Source organism: Hevea brasiliensis, chromosome 11 (assembly GCF_030052815.1).
Source record: "Hevea brasiliensis isolate MT/VB/25A 57/8 chromosome 11, ASM3005281v1, whole genome shotgun sequence".
In the NCBI taxonomy this organism is placed as follows: domain Eukaryota; kingdom Viridiplantae; phylum Streptophyta; class Magnoliopsida; order Malpighiales; family Euphorbiaceae; genus Hevea; species Hevea brasiliensis.
In genome coordinates, this window is record NC_079503.1 from 73958788 (window position 1) to 73982872 (window position 24085).

Sequence of the window (24085 nt, forward strand, 5' to 3'; positions counted from 1 at the left end):
AACCATTAAGTTTGTGTTCCGTGATTTTACTCATCACAGGAATCACATCATAAATAACATTCTTATTGTTTGTCATTTGTTGAGACAAAGAAAATTAACCGAAACGCTAATCCAAAGTACTTATAGCAGCAAAATAACCCAAAATCACAAATCAAGCAAATACCGAAATAGGATCTGAAAGCCAAACCTTGGAAGTCCTTTAATAGTGTACTGGATCAGGCAACAACACACAGTGGTGGAATGAGGGGGTTAAGGCGACGCCGGCGATGTTGATCGGAATAGAAATGGCCCGTCGGCGGCCAAGGTCTCTCCTGAGCTGGGTGGTGAGAACGAATAGTCACCCTAGATAGATGACTTGCTCTGATACTATGTAGAAAAAGATGATTCTCGTTAATTTTAAATAATCTGTACATGGGTATAAATATACAATTGATTCCTATAATTGTGTTCTACTAATTATGAAGAAATCCTAAATAAGAAATCCTAAATAGGAATACAGAATACAGAATATACAGAGAAATAATATAGTGATTGACTTTCCATAACATTGCCCAATAGTTTCAACCGTCCAATTAAAGCCATCTATGTGGGTGACACTGAATTTAATCCTAGCTTGATAGGAAAATCTGGACAAATTCCAAAAACACCCCAAACATTTGGCAAAATATACACTTGAATTATGTGTTTTTCAAAAAAGGAATTAAATAGTTGAACTTGTTAGTTTTCACTATGCTTTAGTTTTACTGTTAAAGTATCATAGACTTTAGTTTCAGATTTTTTACTTTGAACATCATTTTAGTCATTAGGTTTTCAAATGATACAACCTTCTAATCCCTAAAAGTTTAAAAGGTCAGGGATTTAAAGTTATTTTACTTAAAATTGAAGGGACTAAAGTGTAATGAGAAGACTAAATTGTATATTTCTGTAAACCAAGGACTACTTAATCACTTTTGAAGAAGTGACGATACAAGTGTATATTTACTCAGTGTGGGGGGATATTCTTAATTTTCTAAAAAATCTATCAATGAACTGACATGCCATGGCTCTCTTCTCCTTTTTCAAATGCAGAATTTATGTTGGCTTGTCTTTCTCTACATTATTTTCTAAGTTCAACTGCTACTACAGTTTTCTATGTTGCAGTTGAAGACCACTTCTCTCTCTCTCTCTCTCTCTCTCTCTCTCCTGTATCCTTTGCTAGTTTTGCCGTACATGGCACTCATTCCATTTAAATTGATTTCCACCTCCTCATCTTTGCCTTTATCATCAGCCATATTATCAAAATCAATCAATTTGTGATAATTTTCCTCGCTTTTTTCTTTTCATATATATATATATATATATATATATATATATATATATATATATATATATATATATAGTGGCATCTCATAAAACATACATGTAAAAAAAAATTGTATCATTGTTTTTCCTCAAGTAATTGTACTTCTGGCCATGTTATTCTGTACTACTACCAGTCCCCAGGGCGCCCGCCCGCCCGGTCCGAAAACCCCCTCTCAAAAAAAAAAAAAGAACTTTTTATTTCTCTTGAGGGTAAAAATAATAAAATAAAAAAAGGATACTTAATGGCAAAGCAAGGGAAGCAACATGCAGGAACAATATGATACAATAAGAGCTTTGATCATATATATACACACAGAGAGAGAGAGAGAGAGAGAGAGAATCAGTAACTGGACTTCAATTTTCAGAAAGAAACTTGAGAGGAGACAAGGGGAAAGTCGGATATAACTTTATAGCTTTTAACTAGAGAGAAGAGAGAACTTTAGTGTCTTTGACTTTAGAGAGAGAGAGAAACTGCAGAATGAAAGTGTAAAGTGTGAAAAAAAAATTGTGAGAAAGAGAACAGTGCTGAATGGATGGAGAAAGAAGTGGAAAGCAAAAAAGAGAGTGAAACAGTAAAGATTACAAAAGAATTAGGGTGAAAAAAATGTACAAGTAACTAGCTGATATCAGTGCTGGGACCATTAATGCAGAATCTGTGCCTTAACACTTCCAAACAAGTAGGGGCTTATATAGAGAAAGTGGTTTGCTAAATGTGCTTTGTCAAGCAAATTGTACTAATGGTCATTGAACCCTATATTAATTCACTGTAGTTGTGAAACTTCAACTAGACAATTTGGTCTTTGAGCTCAATTTGTTGCAATTAGGCTAATCTCTCATGATTTTGGTAAGAAACTTACTAGAAATCTGGTTTGGCAATTAATTTGGGACCCGTTTACTAAAGAAGGAATGCAAGTATTTTCAGGAGCCAGAGTTTGTCCTTTGATTTGTTGTGGGACAGCAGTTTTTTTGGCTTCTTTGTTGGCTTCTGTTTCTGGGGTGTTTAGAGGACTTTCATTAAGCATTATGCAATTAGATTGGAGGGCACTGCCTTTTTTGTCTTGCTGGTATGTGAATTTGTTAATGTAGGAGGATACCATATTTTCCATGTGATATTATCTTTCTTACTAAAATTTCCTCATGACTGACAACAATGAATTGTTTCCATTACTAAATACTTATGACCGTTCCACAAATCTCATTTTCAGGACATGAGTGTGGGTACATCATGGAATATACTGAGACCTGAAACAATTGAGTCGCTCTTTTACCTGTGGCGTTTAACTGGCAACAAGACATACCAAGAGTGGGGTTGGAATATATTCCAAGCATTTGAAAAGAACTCACGCATCGAGACTGGATATGTCGGGCTAAAGGATGTAAGCACTCCTCTAATCCATTGAATGATATTAAGTCTGGTTACATTTTTTGTACTTCAGGATAACATTTTCATCAGAGGGCATTCTTCTTTAGAGAATGAATACTTTACCGTTGTCTTTGATTGATCATATTTTGCTTGCTTCTTGTTCTATAATTCCTTTCATGGTGTTGCCGAAGTTATGGTGCTCTTGTGGCCTTTACGTCCTTTTATACTTATAATAGAGACTGACTTAAAAGTGGTTTCTTAGTGGATGAGCTTACAAAAGAATTACGTATGGAAGCAGTGGTAGAGGTAGCTGGTAGCAATTGCTATGGAAAGAGTCTGAGCAATAACCATTCGTTATGGGATCATTATAAGGGGTATTTTGGGTTTTTGTTAAATTGGACTGTTATACAAAATGCAGCAGAGGCAAGGGACTTAGTTTTGTATGTTCACTCAGTATTAGTTTGGGTAAAGTGATTTTCTTAATTATTTCCTATAGCAGCTATGAAGTTATGGTTTATAAAATATCTGGCAAAATGGAGGTGTCTTAATACTTTCAAATCATGTATATGGAGTTTTTGGTAGTTTTTAAGAGTGATAGTTTACTTTTAGCAGCATATATGCCCATAGTTTGTTTTGACGTTGGAGCCATTTGTGTTGAATTTGTTCATAAATAGAAAATATAAGAGCATAACCATGCAAGTAATTGCATTATCAAAGAATGAAATAAAAGTTCATAAAACATCTAAAATACACAAAGACAAAAAATAAAAAGAAAAATAAAAATAAAAACTATGAATAAGGGGAAATGCATAATATTGAAAAAAAAATGTATTTATAAAATTTTAATTCAGAATAGTGGCTAAAGAGCACATCTCAAAATGTACCCTGCATGCACAAATGATTTATTGTTTCACCATGATACAAAGTTAAACATATATGGCACATCAATTCCATAAGTATTCTATAATATAAGCACAAAAAATTGCAAACTTGAATTCACTTACATGATTCATGTGCCACTGAAACTACAAAACTTGGTTTGAAAAGCAAATATACAGCTTTTTGTTCCATGAAAGGATGGCACGCATTCTAAGTCTGAAATGCTGATCCACCTGTTAGAAACATCTTACTGCAACTAACGGGGAATATTCTGTTACATAATATAGTAAAAGGAGAAGGAATGTTAGGAAAGTAGTGTAACTGCTTTTGGAGGGAAATACCTAAAATAGTTCAGGTTTGATAGAGTTAGTTTTGGATGTCTGAATCTGTTAGAGAGCAGTTACTGCTGTGTGTATAAAGGGTCAGCTCATACCTGTATGGATTCATTCAAGATTCAATTCAATAATATACTCTCTTCTCTTCTTTAAACCTCTGTTCTCTTCTCTTCTCATCTCATCTCTTTTCTCTATTCTCTTCTCATCTAATTCTTTTCTCTTCTCATCTCATCTTTCTTCTCTGTTCTGAGTTCCAATCTCTGTTATCAGATCTGATCCATAACATATTCATGGGGCAATCTGCAAGTGTAAGAACAAAATTTACAAACATAATAACATAATGTTAATCATAAAACTGTAAAAGTGATACTTACACTTGATGAAGAGTTTGCAAATTAAAGTTGGAAACAACTGTGGGCAATGCATCAAAACAAAAGATCAAGTATGAAACTAACTTGGAAAAATTTTAGGAAAAGTTTGAGTAATACCACAACAAAAACACCAAATATCCCAAATGGGGATGGGGACAAGATGATAGCAGGAAAATGATTTAGATAATCCTCTGCTAACCTTTAGATGCAAAATGGTATGAAAATATTAATTGTGGGAATACCAAATGTGTCTTCCTTATTAGTTTGGTTCGGTTTTGATAGATTTTATACGCACAGATGTGTATGCTTCTCATAGACTAGGTGGAGATTTGTTGTAGGTTATGGATACGTGACTCCAAATTTGGTTTATGTTTGGAAGATTTGATATAATACCGCAAGGGAATTCTTGATTTGGTAGTAGGAGTCTATAAACTGTTAATATATAGTGGTGGTTTGGGAGTAATTAACTAATTATACAGTATAACTGTGATTTCATGTAAGCATCTTGCATGAATGGCAGTTCAATTAAAAGAAGACTCGTAGATAAATACTGTTACTAAATTTATTTAAAAAATAATTATTTTAAAAATGAAGAGAGAAAAGTGGGTAGCATGTCTTTATTTAATTAGATTCTAATTCAATATAGGCATATTTACATGGAATCACAATGATGTGACATAATTTCTCGTGGGTTGGACACTTGGACCGGTAGTTTATGAAGTGTATGATCAATGGAATTTGAAGTAGTATTAGACTTGAAGATAGAATTTGAGGGAAATAATTGGTAGTAAATTTTTGGGATAAATTTTAACGACTGTCCCTGAACTTATATAGTTGTAACAGTACAGTTCTTTAACTTTAAAATGTAACATAAAACCTCCTAAACTTTTAAATTTTGCATAGTAAAATCCCTCTGACTTTCAATTATTGATTTTTCAGTTAGAAACTGATATAAATAGCTCTAGCATGGCACTTAGTTAACATTTCTCTCTTCTTTTATGCAAATTGTAAAATTATCCTCTTTACGCATGAAAATTTATTCTGTCTATAGAGAGAAAAATGATTCAATTTACACATGGCTTGAGAGAAAAAAAAAATACTGACTAAACTCCATGCTGAAACTGTAGAGGTTAGCGTCTAACTGTAAAACTGGTAATTGGAGGTTAGAGGGATTTTGTTGTGTAAAATTTGAAAGTTGATGAGGTTTTATATTACATTTTTAAGTTGAGAGACTGTAATGTTATAACTAGATAAGTTCAGGGACAGTTGTCAAAATTTATCCTAAATTTTTGTGTAATAAACAATAACGGCCCTAAATTTTCGTTTTCTCCTATTTATTTTGTGGGTTTTGAGCAACAAATCGAATTAATTGAATGAGACAAATACAATGAACTCGCACCATATTAATTGCAGATCTATGTTGTTTTCATCTTACATCTCCCTTCATTTCTATTTTTGGCCTAAAGAGTGCCGTGCTCATAAAAAGTAAACTATTGTTGTTGGCATGTTGGCAAAGGTGGATCGTGCTAATTAACTTATTTGTGTTCTTCTCAGGTCAATACCGGTGTCAAAGACGATATGATGCAAAGCTTTTTCCTTGCAGAGACGCTGAAATATCTGTATCTTCTCTTCTCACCATCTTCAGTCATCTCATTGGACGAGTGGGTTTTTAACACAGAAGCCCATCCTCTCAGAATTGTGACCCGTCAAGACGGAGACACTTCTGGGAATTCGGAGAATAAACAAACTATTAGGACACACAGCAGGAAAGAAGGTCAGTTTACTGAGCATTAGGATTCATTTGCTAATTAATTTTGCGTCTTCGATAATTAGATGAGATTATAGTGAATTGTAAGCTAAATCAATATAAAAAAATAGGTTGAAGGCCTCATGGAATGTTATTTCCGTTAGGAAATAATGTGGTTGAACAAAATTTTCCATTCCAGGCTTGTAGAAATTGTTCTATCCTTGCTGAGAAAGGAATGGCAATGCAGATATTTGTAACATAGAATTTACTTTAATTGCCTACGCTTATTATCGTCTTACATATAGAGTGTTTTTTTTTTTAATTTTTTTTTAAGATTATTTAAACAGCATCTTGATAGTGAAGGAGCACGTGGTATCTAAAAAATAATGTGTGGGTTTTTCTTTATTATTTCCTTTTTTTTTAATAGGAAAAAGTTGAAAAAAATTATACTATTTTTTAACCTTTTAATAATGGCTTAAAACTTAATTGCACTTTTAACTTTTTGTTTAACTTAGCCAGGAAATTTTAAGTTAAACTAAATTTAATTCAAAAATTAAGAAAATTAAAAAAAAAATTAAATTTATTAATTTTTTAGCTTAAATAAAAAAATAATAAATTTAGTCTTAAAATTAAGAAATTAAATTTATTAATTTTTTATTTAAATTAATAAATCAGGATCTTTAACCCATAAATTTTAATTTAATTTAAATTTTTAAGGTAAATTGAAATTTTTTTTTAATTTAAAAGAAAAAATAAAAATAATTAAATTAAGCTGACAATTATTTTTCTTCTTTCTAAAGGTTTTATTTAGGGCTACTTTAAAAAACCATTACCTATAATCACTTCTTACACGGTGCCCATATAATATATGTTGTAAAATGATTTTTATTTTTGGATTAACTTGGCTTTGATTGGGGATCGTTCTTAACATCTTACACAATTTTGTAGGAGACTCCAGCATCGCTGAGAAGAAGCTGATTGATCGTTAATTGGAAAAATTGAAATTCAAATCAGCTGGATTTCTTTTTTTTTTTTTTTTTTTCAAATCAGTTCAGAATTTTATATTTGAATTCAAATAAATTCTGCCCTAATAAAAATTATATATTTTTTAATGATAAAATATGATATTCTATAATTTTTAAATATTCAAAATTATTTAATTAAAATAAAAATTAAATAATTTAAAAACTCAAGATCACAATCCATCTCTCTAAGAAATTCAAACTCAAAATACAATAAAAATTCAATTCAAAAACCCAGAATATGCAATAAAATATGCAAGTGTAGCAATAAACAAGATTGCTCGATCCACAAGAAAATTCATCAATGTCATATAGATCTGTTACCAAGTAAAAGCCACGGGCGAAATCACCAGCCAACACAGCTGTAAAAAGATAGTCCCTTTAAACTAGATTTCTACATAGTGAGTTCATATGAAATGAAGAATGGGAGGTGAGATTTCTACGCTGCGATGGGGATTCAAGTTACTGTGGGTGAGATGGGATTGCAATTGCTGAAGGAGGGTGGTGAGGGGAAGAAGAAGATCAAATTGGGCTTGTGATTTTGGGTAATTAATCTATGTTGGGTATTTTGGATATGAGAGATAAAAAAGATACACACCCTTTAACAAAATTAAAATAATTTAGTTAAAGCATGTTAAATTTTATATTGCACACACACAAATTATTTATAATCGATATGAGATTTTAAAAGACCAACTTAGTTATCCCAAAGCAAATAGACACCCATTGGTATTTTAGGTTATTAATTTTCTTTTTTACATTAATGAAATTAATAAATAATTTTTAACATTTAAAAATATAAAATTTATATTTTACTAATAAAAAATTCAAAATATTATTTTGCTAAAAAATATACTTATTTGAACTTAAATAAAAAATTTTAAATTTATTTAACAATAGGTGAAATTTGGCTTATTGGAACTTCCATGTAAAATTGCGGGACAAAGTCTTTTCCTCTTTTAATTTCAAAGACTAATAAAGAGAACATGAAGTCGCTGCTCCATATCTAATCCAATGTAAAAATTGCTTTAAATATGTGTTGTTTCCGTTTAATAAAAAATTGCTTAAGAAAAGATAATTGTATTATCATTAATAATAAATAAATGAAAAAATTTAGAGGGCATGTCGCTATTTACACTTCTTATTTTTTATCTTTTTTTCCTAATAAATTGTTTTTTAGTCTCTAAATTATGTCATAATTAATATATTTGTTCCTCAATTTTGATTTCGTCACACAAAATGTCTCTGTCCATTAAATCTATTATATCAATGATTTGACGTTGGTAAAAGAGAAAAATTTTAATCCTCAAAGTAAGTAGAACTCTGTTTCCGGTGTATTTTATAGTTACTTAGTTTAAAATAAAATAAAATAAAATTACTTTATTGTGAAAAATAAAGTGATTTAATGAAATTTTATAAAAATTTATTTCATTAAATTTTTATAAAATGATAATTTTTCACGTATGGTAATTAATTGCAAGAAATTTATTAACTTAATAGAAAAATTAAATTTCTTAACGTAAATGAACATATATAATATGTTTTAATAATATTAAAAAATTATTATAAATAAAATTAAATAGATATACTTATTTAGCATTTCACATTTAATATCTATTATTTTAATTAAAATTTAAGTTATTACGAAAAATGTGACAATCTAATATGTTGAAAAAATTTTAATTTTTTCATTAAGTTAATAAATTTTTTGTAATTGACTATTTTATGAAAAAAAAAAGTATCATTTTATGAGATAAATCATACAATTTCATCAAATCACCTTCTTTTCATAACAAAATAATTTTGCTTTCTTTTAAACCAACTATAGAATACACCTTGTTCCTTGCCATCTCAACAAAAGTAGAGAAACCCTAGGTTTATTTTTCGGCTAAGATTTAGGATCACCAACTATTTCGAAAATCCTACCTTTGCAGCATATCCCTATCAACATGCAACATTAATTCTCAGTTCCTTTGTACAGACTCTAACTTTGAATACCCATATCTGAATCTTTCCCATCATTCACTCCCCACTGTTTGATTGTACATCCACAACCATAATTCTGTAGCCGAGGTGGACCTTATTAAACCAGAGCATAACCAACTATAATTGCAACAACAAAAACAAGAATTAGAAGAGAAAACAAGAGAAGAGAAGAGAAGTGAAAAGAAAGCCACATCGGTCAGGTTCAACTCTAAAACGGACCAATTGGGTTCACATCTGTGCTCACTATATTTTTACTTACTTTCTTCACTCTCTTCTTGCTCTTCTTCTTTTTCTTCTTTTATTTGAGAAGAGAAGAAATCCCAAATCAAAGGAAAAGAGGAGAAGAGATCCCAAATTGATTCGATTATGCACTTTAAGATCCAAATCAAAGCCCATTCAATGGTTCATTGGTGAGTCAAAAGTAAAATCCAAAAGGAGATGAGAATTATATCTCTAATCCAATTAAATGCTCATGGATTACTCTCTGGATGCAATGTGCTTCTTTAAGTGAAAACATAACATAGTTATAAATGTTTGATTGTGATATGGTTATTGAAAATTCTTGTAAAATTTGCTAGTAATTTTCTGTTTGGTTACTCTCTCGGTGCAATATGCTGATCCTACATTTTTGGCAAAAGGTTTCTTAAAGAGAAGGGAAGGAAACATGGAGAAGAATAAGAGGGTATTTGGGTCTTTTTCCATTCAATTAATGGAGAATAAATGGAAGTATAGATGAAGGGATCTTAAATTGTGTGGAATAAAAACTCAAGAACAAAATCATTGAATTGTAAAAATAGAGGGGCAAATGTGTTAATTATAGCATAACTCAGGGACTAAAAAGTAATTTACACTTATTTTTAAAAAGATTTAAATGATAATTTTGACATTTACTTAAATTGCATGTTTCCTTGAATAACATGCTCTTTTACTATCTTTCTTTAAAATTTTTAATATATTAATAGTTAAAATCTTCTAAATCTCTTTATTATTTTTTTTTATTAAAAGTTGTTAGAATTAAAAAAAAAATAGACTTGAAAATGAAATTTTGAGAAATGAAAAAAAAATTATCATAAACTTTTATCAAGAAAAAGGGATATATCTTTTTAGTTGCGCTTTATAAACTTTGATGATAAAAAACCCAAACGTTTTCGATTTTTGTTAATTTTAGTTAATTCTATTCGATTTTTATCAATTTTAGCCAATTCTATTTGAAAGGGAGGAAAGACAAAAAGATGTGGGTGGATGGTGGGGGGAGAGAGGTCCTCTCTCTAAAAATAATATATTATTTTTTATTATACTAAGTAATATAAATGTTTCTTTGCTTATCAAAAAAAAAACTTCTCTCTCTCTCTCTGTCTTTCCCTCTTTCTCTCTCTCTCTCTTTAAAAAAATAATAAATTATTTTTTGAAAATATAATTTAAAAATAATAAATTACACTAATAAAATCTTTTTATTAAAGAAAGAAAAGTGTGGGTGGAATGTGAGGGAAAGAGGTCCTTTCTCTTAAAAATAATTCTCTTTTTCTTTATCTTTGTCTCTCTCTGTCTAATACCCCCTACCTGATCTATAATGAAACCAAGCAAAGGAATGTCAAATTCTGTGCACGGAACACCTAAACTTGTATTGGAAAAATTCTCTTTTTTAATGTTTACTTTTTAATTTTTAATCATAAATTTCAAATGGGAAAAACTACAAGAGTTTTCCCTAAACATTTAATATCCACCTGTTAATAATAATATTTATAATTTCCAAGTTCAACAATATTGACAATCAATTCTCATCATATTTGTATTCAACTCATTCCTTAATCATATGCGAATATTAATATATCATATATTCAGACATAAACTTGTAGATATAACAAAATATGTTTATACTTAAATTTACAGTCATCCAAAATAAATTTACATCCTGTGTTTTTAGTACATGGTAAATGGGCATACAAAAATGAGTGACAAAATATATCTAGTGCTGGTAGTGCATCTACCACAAAGTCCAAGTATGAGGTGACTTTGGACTTTCCTGCAGATCTACTATCTCCTCTCCTGTCTGACTATCTACTCCTTACCTTCTATACCTGCGCAAGGAAAAAAAACCTACGCGCTAAGCTTTACAGCTTAGTGGTGCACTCTTAATTAAAAAATAATAATGAAAGCAAAACTTGCATACATACCGTAAAAGATTTAAGAAAATAATATTCAAAAATAAAGAAAACCAAAACATCAAATCTATAACTATTTCCAAATACAAACATACTGAATCGATTAAATGATACATTGATTATATGAAATCTTTAAAGTTCAAGGTTTAATATAATTCTCATTATATTTGTGCACATTTTCTTAATTAAATCACATTTTAAGATTTGTTATGTGCCCACAGTGACCTATGACAGAACTGTATGGACTAGATATGGAACTCTCAGTACTGAACACTCGATGTCTTTGATCGGTTCAACAATGGGCACTCAGTGCCTCTATATAACTGTCAACATAGACTTCCGGTGTCTCTGACCATTCAATAATGGGTACTTAGTGCCTCTATATAACTGTCAACATAGACTCCCGGTACTGAACATTCGGTGTCTCTGACCGGTTCAACAATGGGCACTCGATACCTCTATATAACTGTCAACATAGACTCTCGGTATTGAACACTCGGTGTCTCTGATAAACATTCATTAATCCAGTAACATAATTAATGTAGTACTGCTAATGATGTCCCCTATTAGTATGTCAATCTATCCAAACCTATAATTCACTATTTAGGTTTACCAGGGCTTAATAAGGTAATTATTATTTTCATTTTCACATGATGTAATCAATAATACTTGTATGCACATAAACTTTTGCCATTACCTTATTTTCATATCGCATGCATTTACATTTTATACATTTATGTAAAATTTACACATATGATAACCATTGTCAAATTCCAACAAAAATCAGATTTTATTAATTACTTTGCTCAAGCATTTTAACCTAGTAATTGCAGGAATTAAATTCAATTTTCTTCGTGAGATTTTTAAATATATGTCTTAACTTTAATGTAGTTTTTGAATCACTTAATTTGGATTCAAAGATCAAAGGTTATGGTCAATTAATCAACAGCTATCTTTAAGCAAAAATTTAAATTTCACTAGTTACAGAGCAGGTAATGGATAAATTTTGGAGTCTAGATTTGAATAAGTTAAATTCATATTTTGCCAATTCATTCTTCATGAAAGTTGTTCCTTTATATTTAACTTTCCAACAAAACAAGAATCATCTCATTTGGAGTTTCCTAGGGTAAATTATACCCATTTTACTCCAGACAGTCTAGAATGCACTCCTACCAGATTTCAAATTCTGTGCCCTATCTTCTAGCCAATTTTAAGGTCACTTACACACAATTTTTGGGCAACATTCCTTCATGAAAGTTTTAGCCTTATGTCTTAGCTTTCATTTGCCATAAATTTCATGTCATTTGGAATTATAGAATGTAAATTATAGACCTATGAATCATTGCTGTCATAAATTTCCAGCATAATTCCAACTTAGATATTTTTTTTCATAATTGCAAGATCATATCCAACAATAGTTAGTTCACCAATTTGCATACCAAACAACATCATTTCATACAAAATTCTTATAAATTTTCTCAATTTATCAAAGGCCATACCATATTTAAAAAAAAAAAAAAAAAAAAAAAAGTGAGATTAAGAGTGCACTAACCTTGGTTGTGATCTAGCTGCTACTCCCCTTTCCTTTTAAATCTCCTCTAAATCCTTTAAGGAGTTAGGGTTCTTCAAGCTTGAAACACTAAGTTCTCTTACTCCCTCTTGCTTAGGCCTCTAAAATTGGTTGATTTAGGGCTTTAGGCTTGGTTTCTCTCCTTCAAATTTGAGAGAAAATGGCTATTAAAAGAAAGAAAAAGAAAAGAGAAGGGAGATGGATGAGTGGCCAGCTGGATGGGAGAGGAAGATAAGGTGGATATTTTGGTTTTTACCCATTGGTCCTTAGTGAGGTTTCAACTTCCTATTGGTTGATCATTTTATCATTTCTAATTTTTCCCTTCAATTTTATAATTGATTCAAGTTAGTCCTCCAATCTTTTATTTGCCCCTTAACTTATTGATTAATTCACTTTAGTCCTCTAACTCTTAGTGGCCAACTTCCTAGGTATGAAACGAAGCAAGTGCACCCCCACTTAGTTTGTCATTTATGTGAATATTTTTACTTCTTTTCATTTTTTTGACTTATTAATTCATAATTATATCTTAATTAAGTCTTAATTAAGAGTTTTACAAGGTCCTATAGGAATTGAAATAGTAAACAAACCTTAAATACTGATTTTAGCTACTTTCCAGGGGAGTTACTCATCGCCGGGACTTGTACACATTTAACTGATTTCTAATTATTTCTTTTATTTTCCTTCAACCTTACTTGATCTTTATTAAATTAAATTATGACTCCTTACTTTAATTTAAGAGTGGTTCCAGACATTTCAGCCGTCCGAACAGACGTTAATCACCGAAACAGTAGAATGTACGGAACTACCTAAAGTGAGGGTGTTACACTCTGTCTTTGTGTATTTTTTAAAGAGATGACCTCTCTCCCCCACATTCCACCCACCTCTCTCTCTTTTTCTCTAATAAAATAGTTTGTTAGTATAATTTATTATTTTTAAATTATATTTTAAAAAATGATTTATTATTTTGTTAGAAAAAGAGACAGAGAGAGATAGAGGAATAGAGAGAAAGACAAACAAAAAGAGAAAGAGGTGAGTGGAGGGTGGGGAGAGAGGTCCTCTCTCTAAAAAATAATAAATTATTTTTTATTATACTAAGTAATTTAAATACTTTTTAGAAAGAGGACATCTGTCCCACCCTCCACTCACCTCTCTCTCTCCTTCTATCAAAATAGAATAGGCTAAAATTTACAAAATTGAATAGAACTGGCTAAAATTGACAAAAATAGAAAACGTTTGGCTTTTTTATTATCAAAGTTTATGCCACATCAACCAAAAAAATATGAAATAATATTATTTTTATCATGTTAGCAATAATATCTTAGTCAATCGCTACGTCATCTGCCACATCAACAAACCCAACTAAAATAATACTATTTTTGTCATGTCATTTGCCACATCAGCCTCCCAAATCTTCAATTTTGAAGCTTGGCCAAAATAAATCCTAAACTTTGAAATTGGACCAAAATTAATAAAAATAAAATAAAATTGACCAAAATGAACAATTCACATAAAGGTTTGGCATTTTTTAACAGTTAAGTCTTTCAAAGACTAGTCTAGAGAACACGTGGGAGTTGCTACTCCATATCTAATCTTATATAAAAATTACTTTAAATGTGTTTTGTTGTCATTTAATAGAAATTGATTAAGGAAAGATAAATGTATTATCATTAATAATAAATAAATTAGAAAATTTAGAGAGGGTGGCGCTATTTACACTTCTAATTTTATATCTATGATATTTATTTTTGGGTAAATTATTTGCTTAGTCATTGAATTATGCCATACTTAACATATTTATCTCTTTATTTTTAAAATTTAATAATTTTGTCCCTGAATTTTGATTCCATCACACAAAACATCCTTTTGTTCATTAAATCTGTTAAGTCAATGGTTTAAAGCTAGTAAAAGAGAGAGAAATTTTAATCCTCAGAATACCCTTAAAGCATAACTCTGTTCCTTACCATCTCAACAACAGAGAAGCCCTAAGTTTATTTCTAGGTTAGGACTTAGGAGCATCAACTATTCCATAGATCCTACCTTTGTAACTCATCCCTACCAACATGTAACATCAACTCTCATTTTCCTCTATATAGACTCTAACTCCATGATGTGTGCTGAATGCACCAATTAAAAATACTATACCTAAACTACTTGTATATGGGATAAACAGAGGTCGATCCCATAAGGAATGAGTAAATATAAATAAGAAAACAGATCTTATAGACAAAAATAAACAAAAGGAACTTAAAACAGACAAAATGAACACCTAATCTATCAAACTGAATATGCAAAGTAAAATAAAATTGGGTTTTGATTTGTATTCTCTAAACTACTGAAGCTAAACTAAGAATGCTAGAATATAAACTAAGGCTAATGACACTTATAAATACTCAATACAACCAGATTGCAACAAATTCAATAGAGAGGGTGTATCCACCATGTAACAAGTATCAATAATTGACTAAAGATGTAAATTTATTCAATAGAGTAAATTGGTTATAGAAGTTAATAACTTCCTCATCTTTCCTTACAGATTAGATTAATCAGGAAGTGCTCTATAATTAATCCCTTACCATCACACTCAATCTAAGACTAGAGCAGCTTATAATTAAGTTTAATGGTAGCATTAATCATTAGAAAGATATCCCAATTCAGGGTAACAAACTTATTCAGGATGGTTCATTTAACCTAGATGCTCATCTTTATAATGAAATAAATTATTATTTGTTACTTGTAGTTAGATTATTTAAGCTATAATGTACTCAAATTACCTTAATTTAGCAATATGTTTTCATACATGATTAATTAGTTGGCCACCCCAAATAACCATACATTCAATATTCATAACATAAACCAAAAGATAAGTGATACACAATATAGAATAAATCCAGATTTTATTAAACTTAAATCAAAGTCTCATGGTAACATGTTCCATGGCTTCAACAATATCCCCACTAAATTACAAAACTACTCACACATAATTAAGAACATTAAACATAAACAAATTAACAAAGAAGAGAGAAAAGCATGCTGCCCCTTTCAGAAGTAATTTCAACGTGGATCTGATGTTGATGATGATGCCACACACTCTAAAGGATGTAGATGCATTCCACAAGCTAAAAGAAGAAAAAGACATCACACCAGCAACTAGATTAAGTAGTTGATATCTTTGAATGCTCAAAAGGGGAATTTAGCCACTTTGAGAAGAAAAAAATTGAAAACCTCCAAATTCATATTTTGGACAGTTTTATAGAGAAAAATAGGTTAACTAAGACTTCAGATCTAATTTGGAAGTCTTAGTTGCATTTTGACTTAAAAGTCTCTCAAGAACCCTAGTTAAAATAAGAAAAACAAGTTAAAAACAACTCTCTTTGTACAGATCTATCACTTGCACAACCTTGAGGACTCATGCACCTCTATTTTATTTGTTTTGAGCCTTAAATAAAAAAATTAAACCCACCAATTAAGGCTCTAACTCCTGGTCCCACATAACTAATCATAAAGAGCCCACACGCACTCAACATGTGACCCTTAATGTAATCTGGCGCAATTGCTTTTATTTTCATATATCACCTCAAAATATATTAACTAAGGTCCATCTAAGCCTACAAGGTCAGATTCACACTCTAAATAATGGATCACATGTAAGCTCTATTAAGGCTATCCAAAAAAGCTCAATATGGCTTGATGTCCAAATCTATTTGTTTTTCATCATTAGCCTCCAAATACCATGAATAAGATACCTCTAAGCCCATTTTGTCATTAGCTAGGTCCTTATCAAAATCGCAACTCCTTTTGCCTTAAAATGCTTGATGTGTGTTTTGCTTTTTTTTGTGTTCAATTCTCCTCTTTATGCTTCATAAGCCCTTACTTGCTCTTATGAACACCTAATAACATAAAAATAAGCATTAACAAGCTAATTGAATAAGAAACAATGTCAAAAGACTAAGCATGCAATGTTAAAGTTATGACCTTTTAAGCAACTATCACTCTGAATACCCAAATTTGAATTACTTCCCATCATTCACTCTCCACTGTTTGATCATCCTGTTTTTTTGAAAAACAACTCGGCTGGCTAATAGCTTAGGAAATGTGAGTGTGCCAGATACTAAGTGTATCAACTATGCATTTTTCTGACTTCTCTCAAATGGTTGTGGGAACTTGACTAGACTAAATACAGCTTTGTCAAAATCTCACTTCAAATGAACAATTAAAGTAACAGGAAATTGTATTAATTGTTGGAAATTTAAGTACAAGGCTTGGAAAATAAATGCAAAGCTTGGAAAATAAAAAGACAAATAAAATTAAAGATAAATAGACTACTAGAGTCTGTTGTTGTTGATTGGTTGATTGGTTAGGCTTTGAACTCTGAACAATAGAGCATATTTATAACAGCACCTGACTAATCTTGTGAAGGTTCTGAACCAGTACGTACTCACGTTGCACGTCTAGTCTGTTCTCATAACTCCCCTGAATCTATTCTTTAAATGCTAATAACTTGCCTATGATTTGGTAACTTCTTATGGTTAATTAACTTGTTATAACTCCCTTTAGCTAAAAATTTGATAACTATCAAAAATAATATCTAAATATTTAATTCAGGCCTCATAATTAAATTAATACAATAAAATTAATATGACAAAAAATTAATTTAATTAATCATGGGCCTAAAATAATTAATTAGCTAATTAAATTATTTTTGGTGTAAATAATTGCCCCTCGCACATTGATTGGCTAGTGAAGCTATTCTAATGTGCTCATTTAATTATCCTTAAAAAATTGAACTTCTCCTGTTCCACTGTTACCCAAATAATTTAGTGTAACTTTACCTGTAAGCTACTACTTACTTTGAGAATTTAAACTTAAATAAAATTCAATCTTTATGAGTCCTAATCCTAATAGACTTTTATCAAAAGTTTAATCAATCTTTCACCTTTCCAAAGCAATTAATTACTTCCACTTTTAATTACTTTCTCTTTCCTGCAACTCATCTCTTTCTTCTTCTCATTTTCTCTTAAATCTTCTCAAAGAAAACCCAATATCTTCATTCTTCCTCTACAATCACAAACCCATAAAGCTCAAGTTTTTTTTTCTCCTCTTCCTTTCTTCTCTCTTCGATGCGCTACTACCTTCATTGTGTGATTCCTTGCCATTCAATCACCATCCGCTGACCACTTTACCCATGATTATCATCTTTGCCATCACCTCGTGGATTTGGCAATCATCACCGATGATCTTCTTCATGGAGTATCATCGGCAAGCATTCCTTGGTGTGATTTTACACCATTTGGTTGATACCCATCACATATATGGCACTTCTTCTTCTCCATTTCTAATTTTAAGCTTTCTTTTGAATCAATCTTGGTTATGGTAGCCATTTCTTGATAATATGGATATTAAGTATTGTCTAGGTGTTGTTAATTTTCATGAAATTTGAAGCACTTGAGAAGGATTTGGAAAAAACTATAGGTACCATGAATTTTATTTCTTCAGAGATGAAATTGGTACCTTTATGCTATATTGACTTTCTTTGTGCACTTGGGGCATGTTGGACAACTTAGTTGCATTATGCTTATCTTCAAATTCTATCTGAGGGTTTTCTAACCTCCCAGCTTCCTGGCATCCAGTATTAACCCTTTCTCTATAGTAGCTAGAGATAAGAAATTCTTACTGCACCTATTCATTCTTGTGTTAATTGTTGCCACTGTGCCTTTGTGTTTCCCTGTAGGTTGTATTTGTTGCTTTTCTCTCAAAGATTGCCTTATTTTAGTAGGCCAATTTTCTATTCCTTCCAAATATAGGGGAAGCTCTGTCAACATTTTTCTGACCAAAAACTGTCATTGTTTTTGCAGGTACTGCCTCAAGATTTTCTTCATTTGGTAGCTCTTCAAGTGTGGGATCCTCCTCAGTAGGTTCATCCATGACAGTAAGTGTTCTTACCGTTTTGTAATTTCGTTAGCCACTTCCCCTAGTGTTTCTTTAACTTTTCCCTTACTTTATTTTTGTAGAACTTGGGCATGGCTAATGCTAGCATTGGTCCACTACAACACCTCTGCTGACTTTCCAAGTCCTCCTTTTCCTCTTGGCAAAGTAAATGAGCTGTTAGCCTTGAAGACCTTTAAGGCTATTTCGAAATCAGGGGAAATCAACTCTTGGCTAGGGTACACACCTAGGTGGGCTAAGTGGATTGACAAAATTTCTCCTATATACTCAAGCTTTGACAGAAGGCTGGTATTGAGAAGCTCATCTAATTAACTCGCTTTGCTCCTCCATTCTACCCTGGACTCATCTCAGGTTCTCTTCTATTTTGGTCCTGCACCTACAACTCCTTCATTTAGCCTATGGGACCTATGTCTATCACCCTTAAGAACATCTATATATTGACCAATCTACCAGTGACTAGTGATGATTCACCTAGTTTGATTATGGAACCTGAGCTAAAATATCAAGACAAGGGAAAGTTCATTTCTTACGTTGCCCTAATCTCTACCAGGACAGGTACCACTACTGCTAACTATATTATTTTTATTTGGTGCCTCTTATCTAAGTACCCATTTTGTCCTACATTTGGCCAGCCTTTTGTTGAGTTCCTTCCTTTGGCTCATTTTATAGCCATAGGAGGTGAATGGGACTGGCCCAAATGACTCTCGATGCTCCACTGAGTAAGGTGAATGGGACTTTTTGGGTGGTTCAGTTATGGCTTTTTTCCTATTTCCCCCAGCTATTGAGTTCTCCTCCAGCTCCTTTGATTAAGATTTTTGGGTCTCAAGTCATGTCCTTTATCTGTAATTTGAGTATTGATCAGATGTAATAGTTTTTCCTTAGCCTATCTCCTAGAAGCTATAATGACCTTACACCCTTTGACTATTCAGAGGACTTGCTCTACTACAGCTATCTCAATGGCTAAACCGGAGTGATGCACTATCTAGTGAGACTGCTATCCTCACCTAAGCCTTTTTTACTACTATGAGGGCTTTACACACTGGTGCTACTTTTGGTACTATGCTGGGAATGACTCACCCAAGCTAGAGCTTTACTTGCCTTCTTTCTGGCTTTAACAGTTTGGTTTGATTCAGGGCATCCCATCCCTAGCACCTACCTATAACCCAATCAATGAGATCAGAGCTTTTTTTCCCCAAGACCAGATCACTCTCCATTCTTACAGTGACTCCAGGCACAATGAGACGACTTAGTTGTGTTTGGTACCTTTTCCTGCTTCTATTACTCTTATCTTTCATAGTTGGTGGACCTGTAGGTTCTAGGAGTATGTAAGATCTCAGATTCCACCATGTAACTCTTTTACTTTATTTTTGTTTCTTTTATATGTATTCACTTCTAACTTAATGCCTTTTATACGTGCTTTTCTTGTTCTCGATTTGTCCAAAAATAAAAGGTGGCCCTGTCACTGCTTTCTCCTCCTGCTAAGAAAATAAAGTCCACCGCACTAAAGTCTAAGCCTACAGTTTAGAGCACTCCACCTTCTGCTACTAGACCAAAGAAAGATCCTTCTATATATATTATTCCTAGGTGCTTAGGCTGTACGACTCTAAAGACTAAAGGTCCTAAAACCTCTGCTTTGAGTCTTGTTATGATTCCTACTGCCTCGGACTCTAATTGCACTGATTCCTCTGAGGACACTTCCACCACGGATATCGCTTCTTCTCAGGAGGCCATATCTAGTGATGGTGGAAGGACTACTATACCTGCCCTTGATAAAAGCTATGACATCGAGGTAGTAAAAGAAGAGGAGGCTGATTTTCCAGATGATGTGCAGTTTACTTCTCTTCCTAAGGTTTATGCCTTCACCCTTTATGCATTACTATTTCGTCTCACTATACTAACTTCTCATTTTCATGCAGATACCAAATCCTTAGGTTGTAATGACTTTTGTGAACCCTACCACTGCTTCTACCAAAACACTGACTGATGAGCCTGATGTTGTTGTTGCACCAACTGCTTTTGCATCTCTACCGATCAGTTTTCAGACTATAGTAGATCCCCTATCATCCTTGGATCTTTCATTCTTCACTGATCTTGGTTAACTCTACCAGCTCCCCCTTTAGACCCTCAGCATCAACTGTTAGTACGGCCAATAACAGACTGAGGCTTCTATTTACTTTAGATATTGGTGACCTTTCTAAGGATTAGCAGGGTATGATATTATCTTCTCTTTCTACTTTAGCAGCTTCAAAGCCATCTGGGCAGTTTAGTGACCTCCAAGCCCAGTTGTTTGATTTGTTTCCTGAGCACTTGGATAAGATAAAGATAGTTGAATCTCTAACCAAGGAGATTCAAGAGTTTATGTCTTGGAAGACTAGTCTTCACTTATTAATGGATCAAGCTAACTCTTAGGTGAGCTTGGCTCAAGAGAAGAAAGAGGAGATCACTGCATTAGATTAATGGTTACTTGATCTAGAGGCTAAGATTACCCAAGTAAAGGCCTACAGGGCCTCATTGTTAGATCAGGTTGCAGAGATGCTGGTTGACTATACCCAAAGCATCAGGAAGTTAGATACTGAGGGCAAACTTCTTAAGGTAGCACTTCCTCAGATGGAGCTTCAAATTCAAAGCCGTCCTAGTTGCCTTGATTTCCTTTCTTTTAGTTGTAGCCACTAGTCATCTATTCGAGTAGCTCTCCTATCCCTATTTAAGATTTGATTTAAGATTTTTACTTTTATGAAATGTAGTATAGTATATTTCATGACAATTGTTTGATAGCTTTTATTGAACATTTAGCCATGGATTAGCTCTTTTATTTATATCAGTGGCTGACAGGCTTACCTTTACATAGCTTTTTTAACTATAAATGTGTGAATACATTGAAAATATTGTCGTATGTCTGCTTTATCTATTTTAGTGCTTGCAAGAATCTTCAAAGAAGCCATGGGGTTGGCTAGGTGGGGCTGTAGGTTTTGTCTTAGCTTTCCTCCTCTGGCTACTCCTGCATTTCCCACATAGTGGAAAGTATTTCTTCAGGTACTTGCCATTAATTGCTTTTTTGTGTGGCTCCCCTATAAGGCTAGCCAACCAATATGCATTTTTTCTAAGTATCTGATGCACTCATAAGTTTCCTTCCAAAGTTGGAGACTATTTGCCAAATTTTCTATCCTTAGCACCTACTAGCAGTGCAGTTTTCCATAATAAGTCACCTTCTTGAATGTTCTGCCTTCGAATTCTTTTATTCTAAATTCTCGATTCCTTCTTATTTTGTGCAGCCATATAGTTAAAAGCCTACATGTGAACTTCATCTAATTCTTCTAACTCTATAGCCATTAACTCTCTATATTCTTCCAAACTTAAATTGTTTTGTCTTACCACTCAAAGTGAAGGAATCACTACTTCCATCAGAAGAACAACATCATGCCCATAAGTTAGGGCAAAAGGGCTCAGTTTTGTTGCATCTTTCCTAGAGGTTCATATGCCCATAAGGTCTCTGACAGTATCCAATGGCACTCCCTTGGGTTCTCTTTGATCATCTTTTCTAGGATACCTATCAAGGTTTTGTTGGATGTTTTTGCCTGTCCATTGGCTTGAGCATAATATGGAGTTGAAGTGAGTAGTTTTATACCATAGTCTTTTATAAAGTCTCTCATGTCCTGCCTAGTAAACATAGTCCCCTAGTCAGTTGTGATAGTCTGAGGGATTCCAAACCTGCGTATGATATGTTCTTTGATGAAGTTGATTACATCCCTCTATTCAACTTTCTTCCCAGGTACCACTTCCACCAGCTTGGCGAAGTAATCTGTTGCAATGTTTTAAGATGGGTTGCATTTCCTCTGTTGTCCTTCTTCTGACCACACCATACTTCTAACACTAGTGGCATCCCTTAGCATGGGTTATACAATCTTTTAGGATTTTCAGCCAATGATAGTCATGTCATCTAACAAGCCATCTCATCTTCACACCTACCTGGTGTGCCCCACAAATACCTTCATGCACTTGCTACATCACTCTCAAAGCCTCTAAAGGACTAAGGCACCTAGGCAATAAGCCATCGAAGCCTTTCCGAAACAATTCCCCATCCAGCAATAAATAATCAAGGCTTATATTTTGATGCGGTAAGATACTTTAGCCATAGGATTCTCTAAATACCTTATCAGCAAGGTCCTCCAGTCATCTGTAACAATTAGGTTAGTAGTAAATGAATCAACTAGAATACCTCTTTCCTCGATAGATGAGTGTTTCCTTTTCCAAACCAAAATCATTCTGCGGGTCAATCCCTGAGACATCTTTAAGCCAGTGGCTAACTAGGCCAACTCATCAGCTTCCCAATTGACTTCTTTAAGCACATGCGTGAAAGCCACTTCTCTAAAGTTATTCAGAAGTTGTGCCATTATTATGAAGTACGGAGCAGGGAAAAGCTACTGCACTTGTACTTCCCTGTTAGCTACTTGATGGCCAGTTGTGAATCTCCCATGATATGTACCTCCTTAGCTCCTAACTCTCTGTGAATCACCAAATCGAAAATCAGTGCCTCATATTTAGCTTAATTATTGGTACACTGGAACTCCAGATTGAAAGATATTGTCATCTTGGTTCCTGCAAAGGAGGTGATTACGACTCTAGCATTTGCTGAAGTTTTTGTACTGGAACCATTGAAACAGAGAGTCCACGAAACCTTTCCAGCACGAAAAATATTCAAGCCTCACCCCACTAGTTCTACCATTTTTAGGCATGTATGGTTTGCTAGAAGTCTTTCAGCACTTATCCTTTCATAACATTTTGAGGATAATAGATTAAAGTAAATTTGGACAATGCCAGTAACCATTTCCCAATCCATCCAGTAATTAAAGGCTTGATGGCATACATTTCATTAAGTCAGTTTGAGAAACAACATACACTCTGGACCCAATTAGATAATGTCTCAATCTCGTTTAAGAGAAATACATAGCTAAACAAAGCTTCTCAAAATGAGAGTACTTGATTTCTGTATCTATAAAATTTCGGCTGAAATAGTACACCACCTACTCATGACCTGTTTAGTTATCTTGTGCTAGCAGACAACTGATAAAGTTAGATGCAATGGACAAATAGAGTTTCAATGGATAACCTCCCTTAGGCAGAACCAATATTGGTGGCCTAATGAGATAGCCCTTGATTTTATCGAAGGCCTGTTGGTGTTTCTCCTTCCATTTGAACTCATTTTCTTGCTTGAGTTTTAAAAGATCATAAAATTCTTTTGCTTTTCTTGCAAGGTTAGAGTTGGATCTCCTTAAATAATTTATCTGCCTCAATAGCTATTTCTTGGTCTGACGTTGCTTAGCTTCTTGAATTGATTTAGCTTTGTTTTGATGAATTTCAACTCCTCT

At 32.7% G+C, this 24085-nt stretch overlaps 1 protein-coding gene across 1 annotated transcript in view; it reads left to right on the forward strand.

Moving 5' to 3' along the window:
* LOC110664091 (mannosyl-oligosaccharide 1,2-alpha-mannosidase MNS1) overlaps positions 1-6334 on the forward strand; it is a 44756-nt gene extending 38422 nt beyond the window's left edge. Inside the window, exons 13-14 of the mRNA XM_021823622.2 lie at positions 2547-2717; positions 5844-6334. Of these exons, the coding sequence (XP_021679314.2) occupies positions 2547-2717; positions 5844-6083 (411 nt within the window). The 3' untranslated portion in view covers positions 6084-6334. The remainder of the gene's footprint in view (positions 1-2546; positions 2718-5843) is intronic.
* The last annotated feature ends 17751 nt before the right edge of the window (positions 6335-24085 follow it).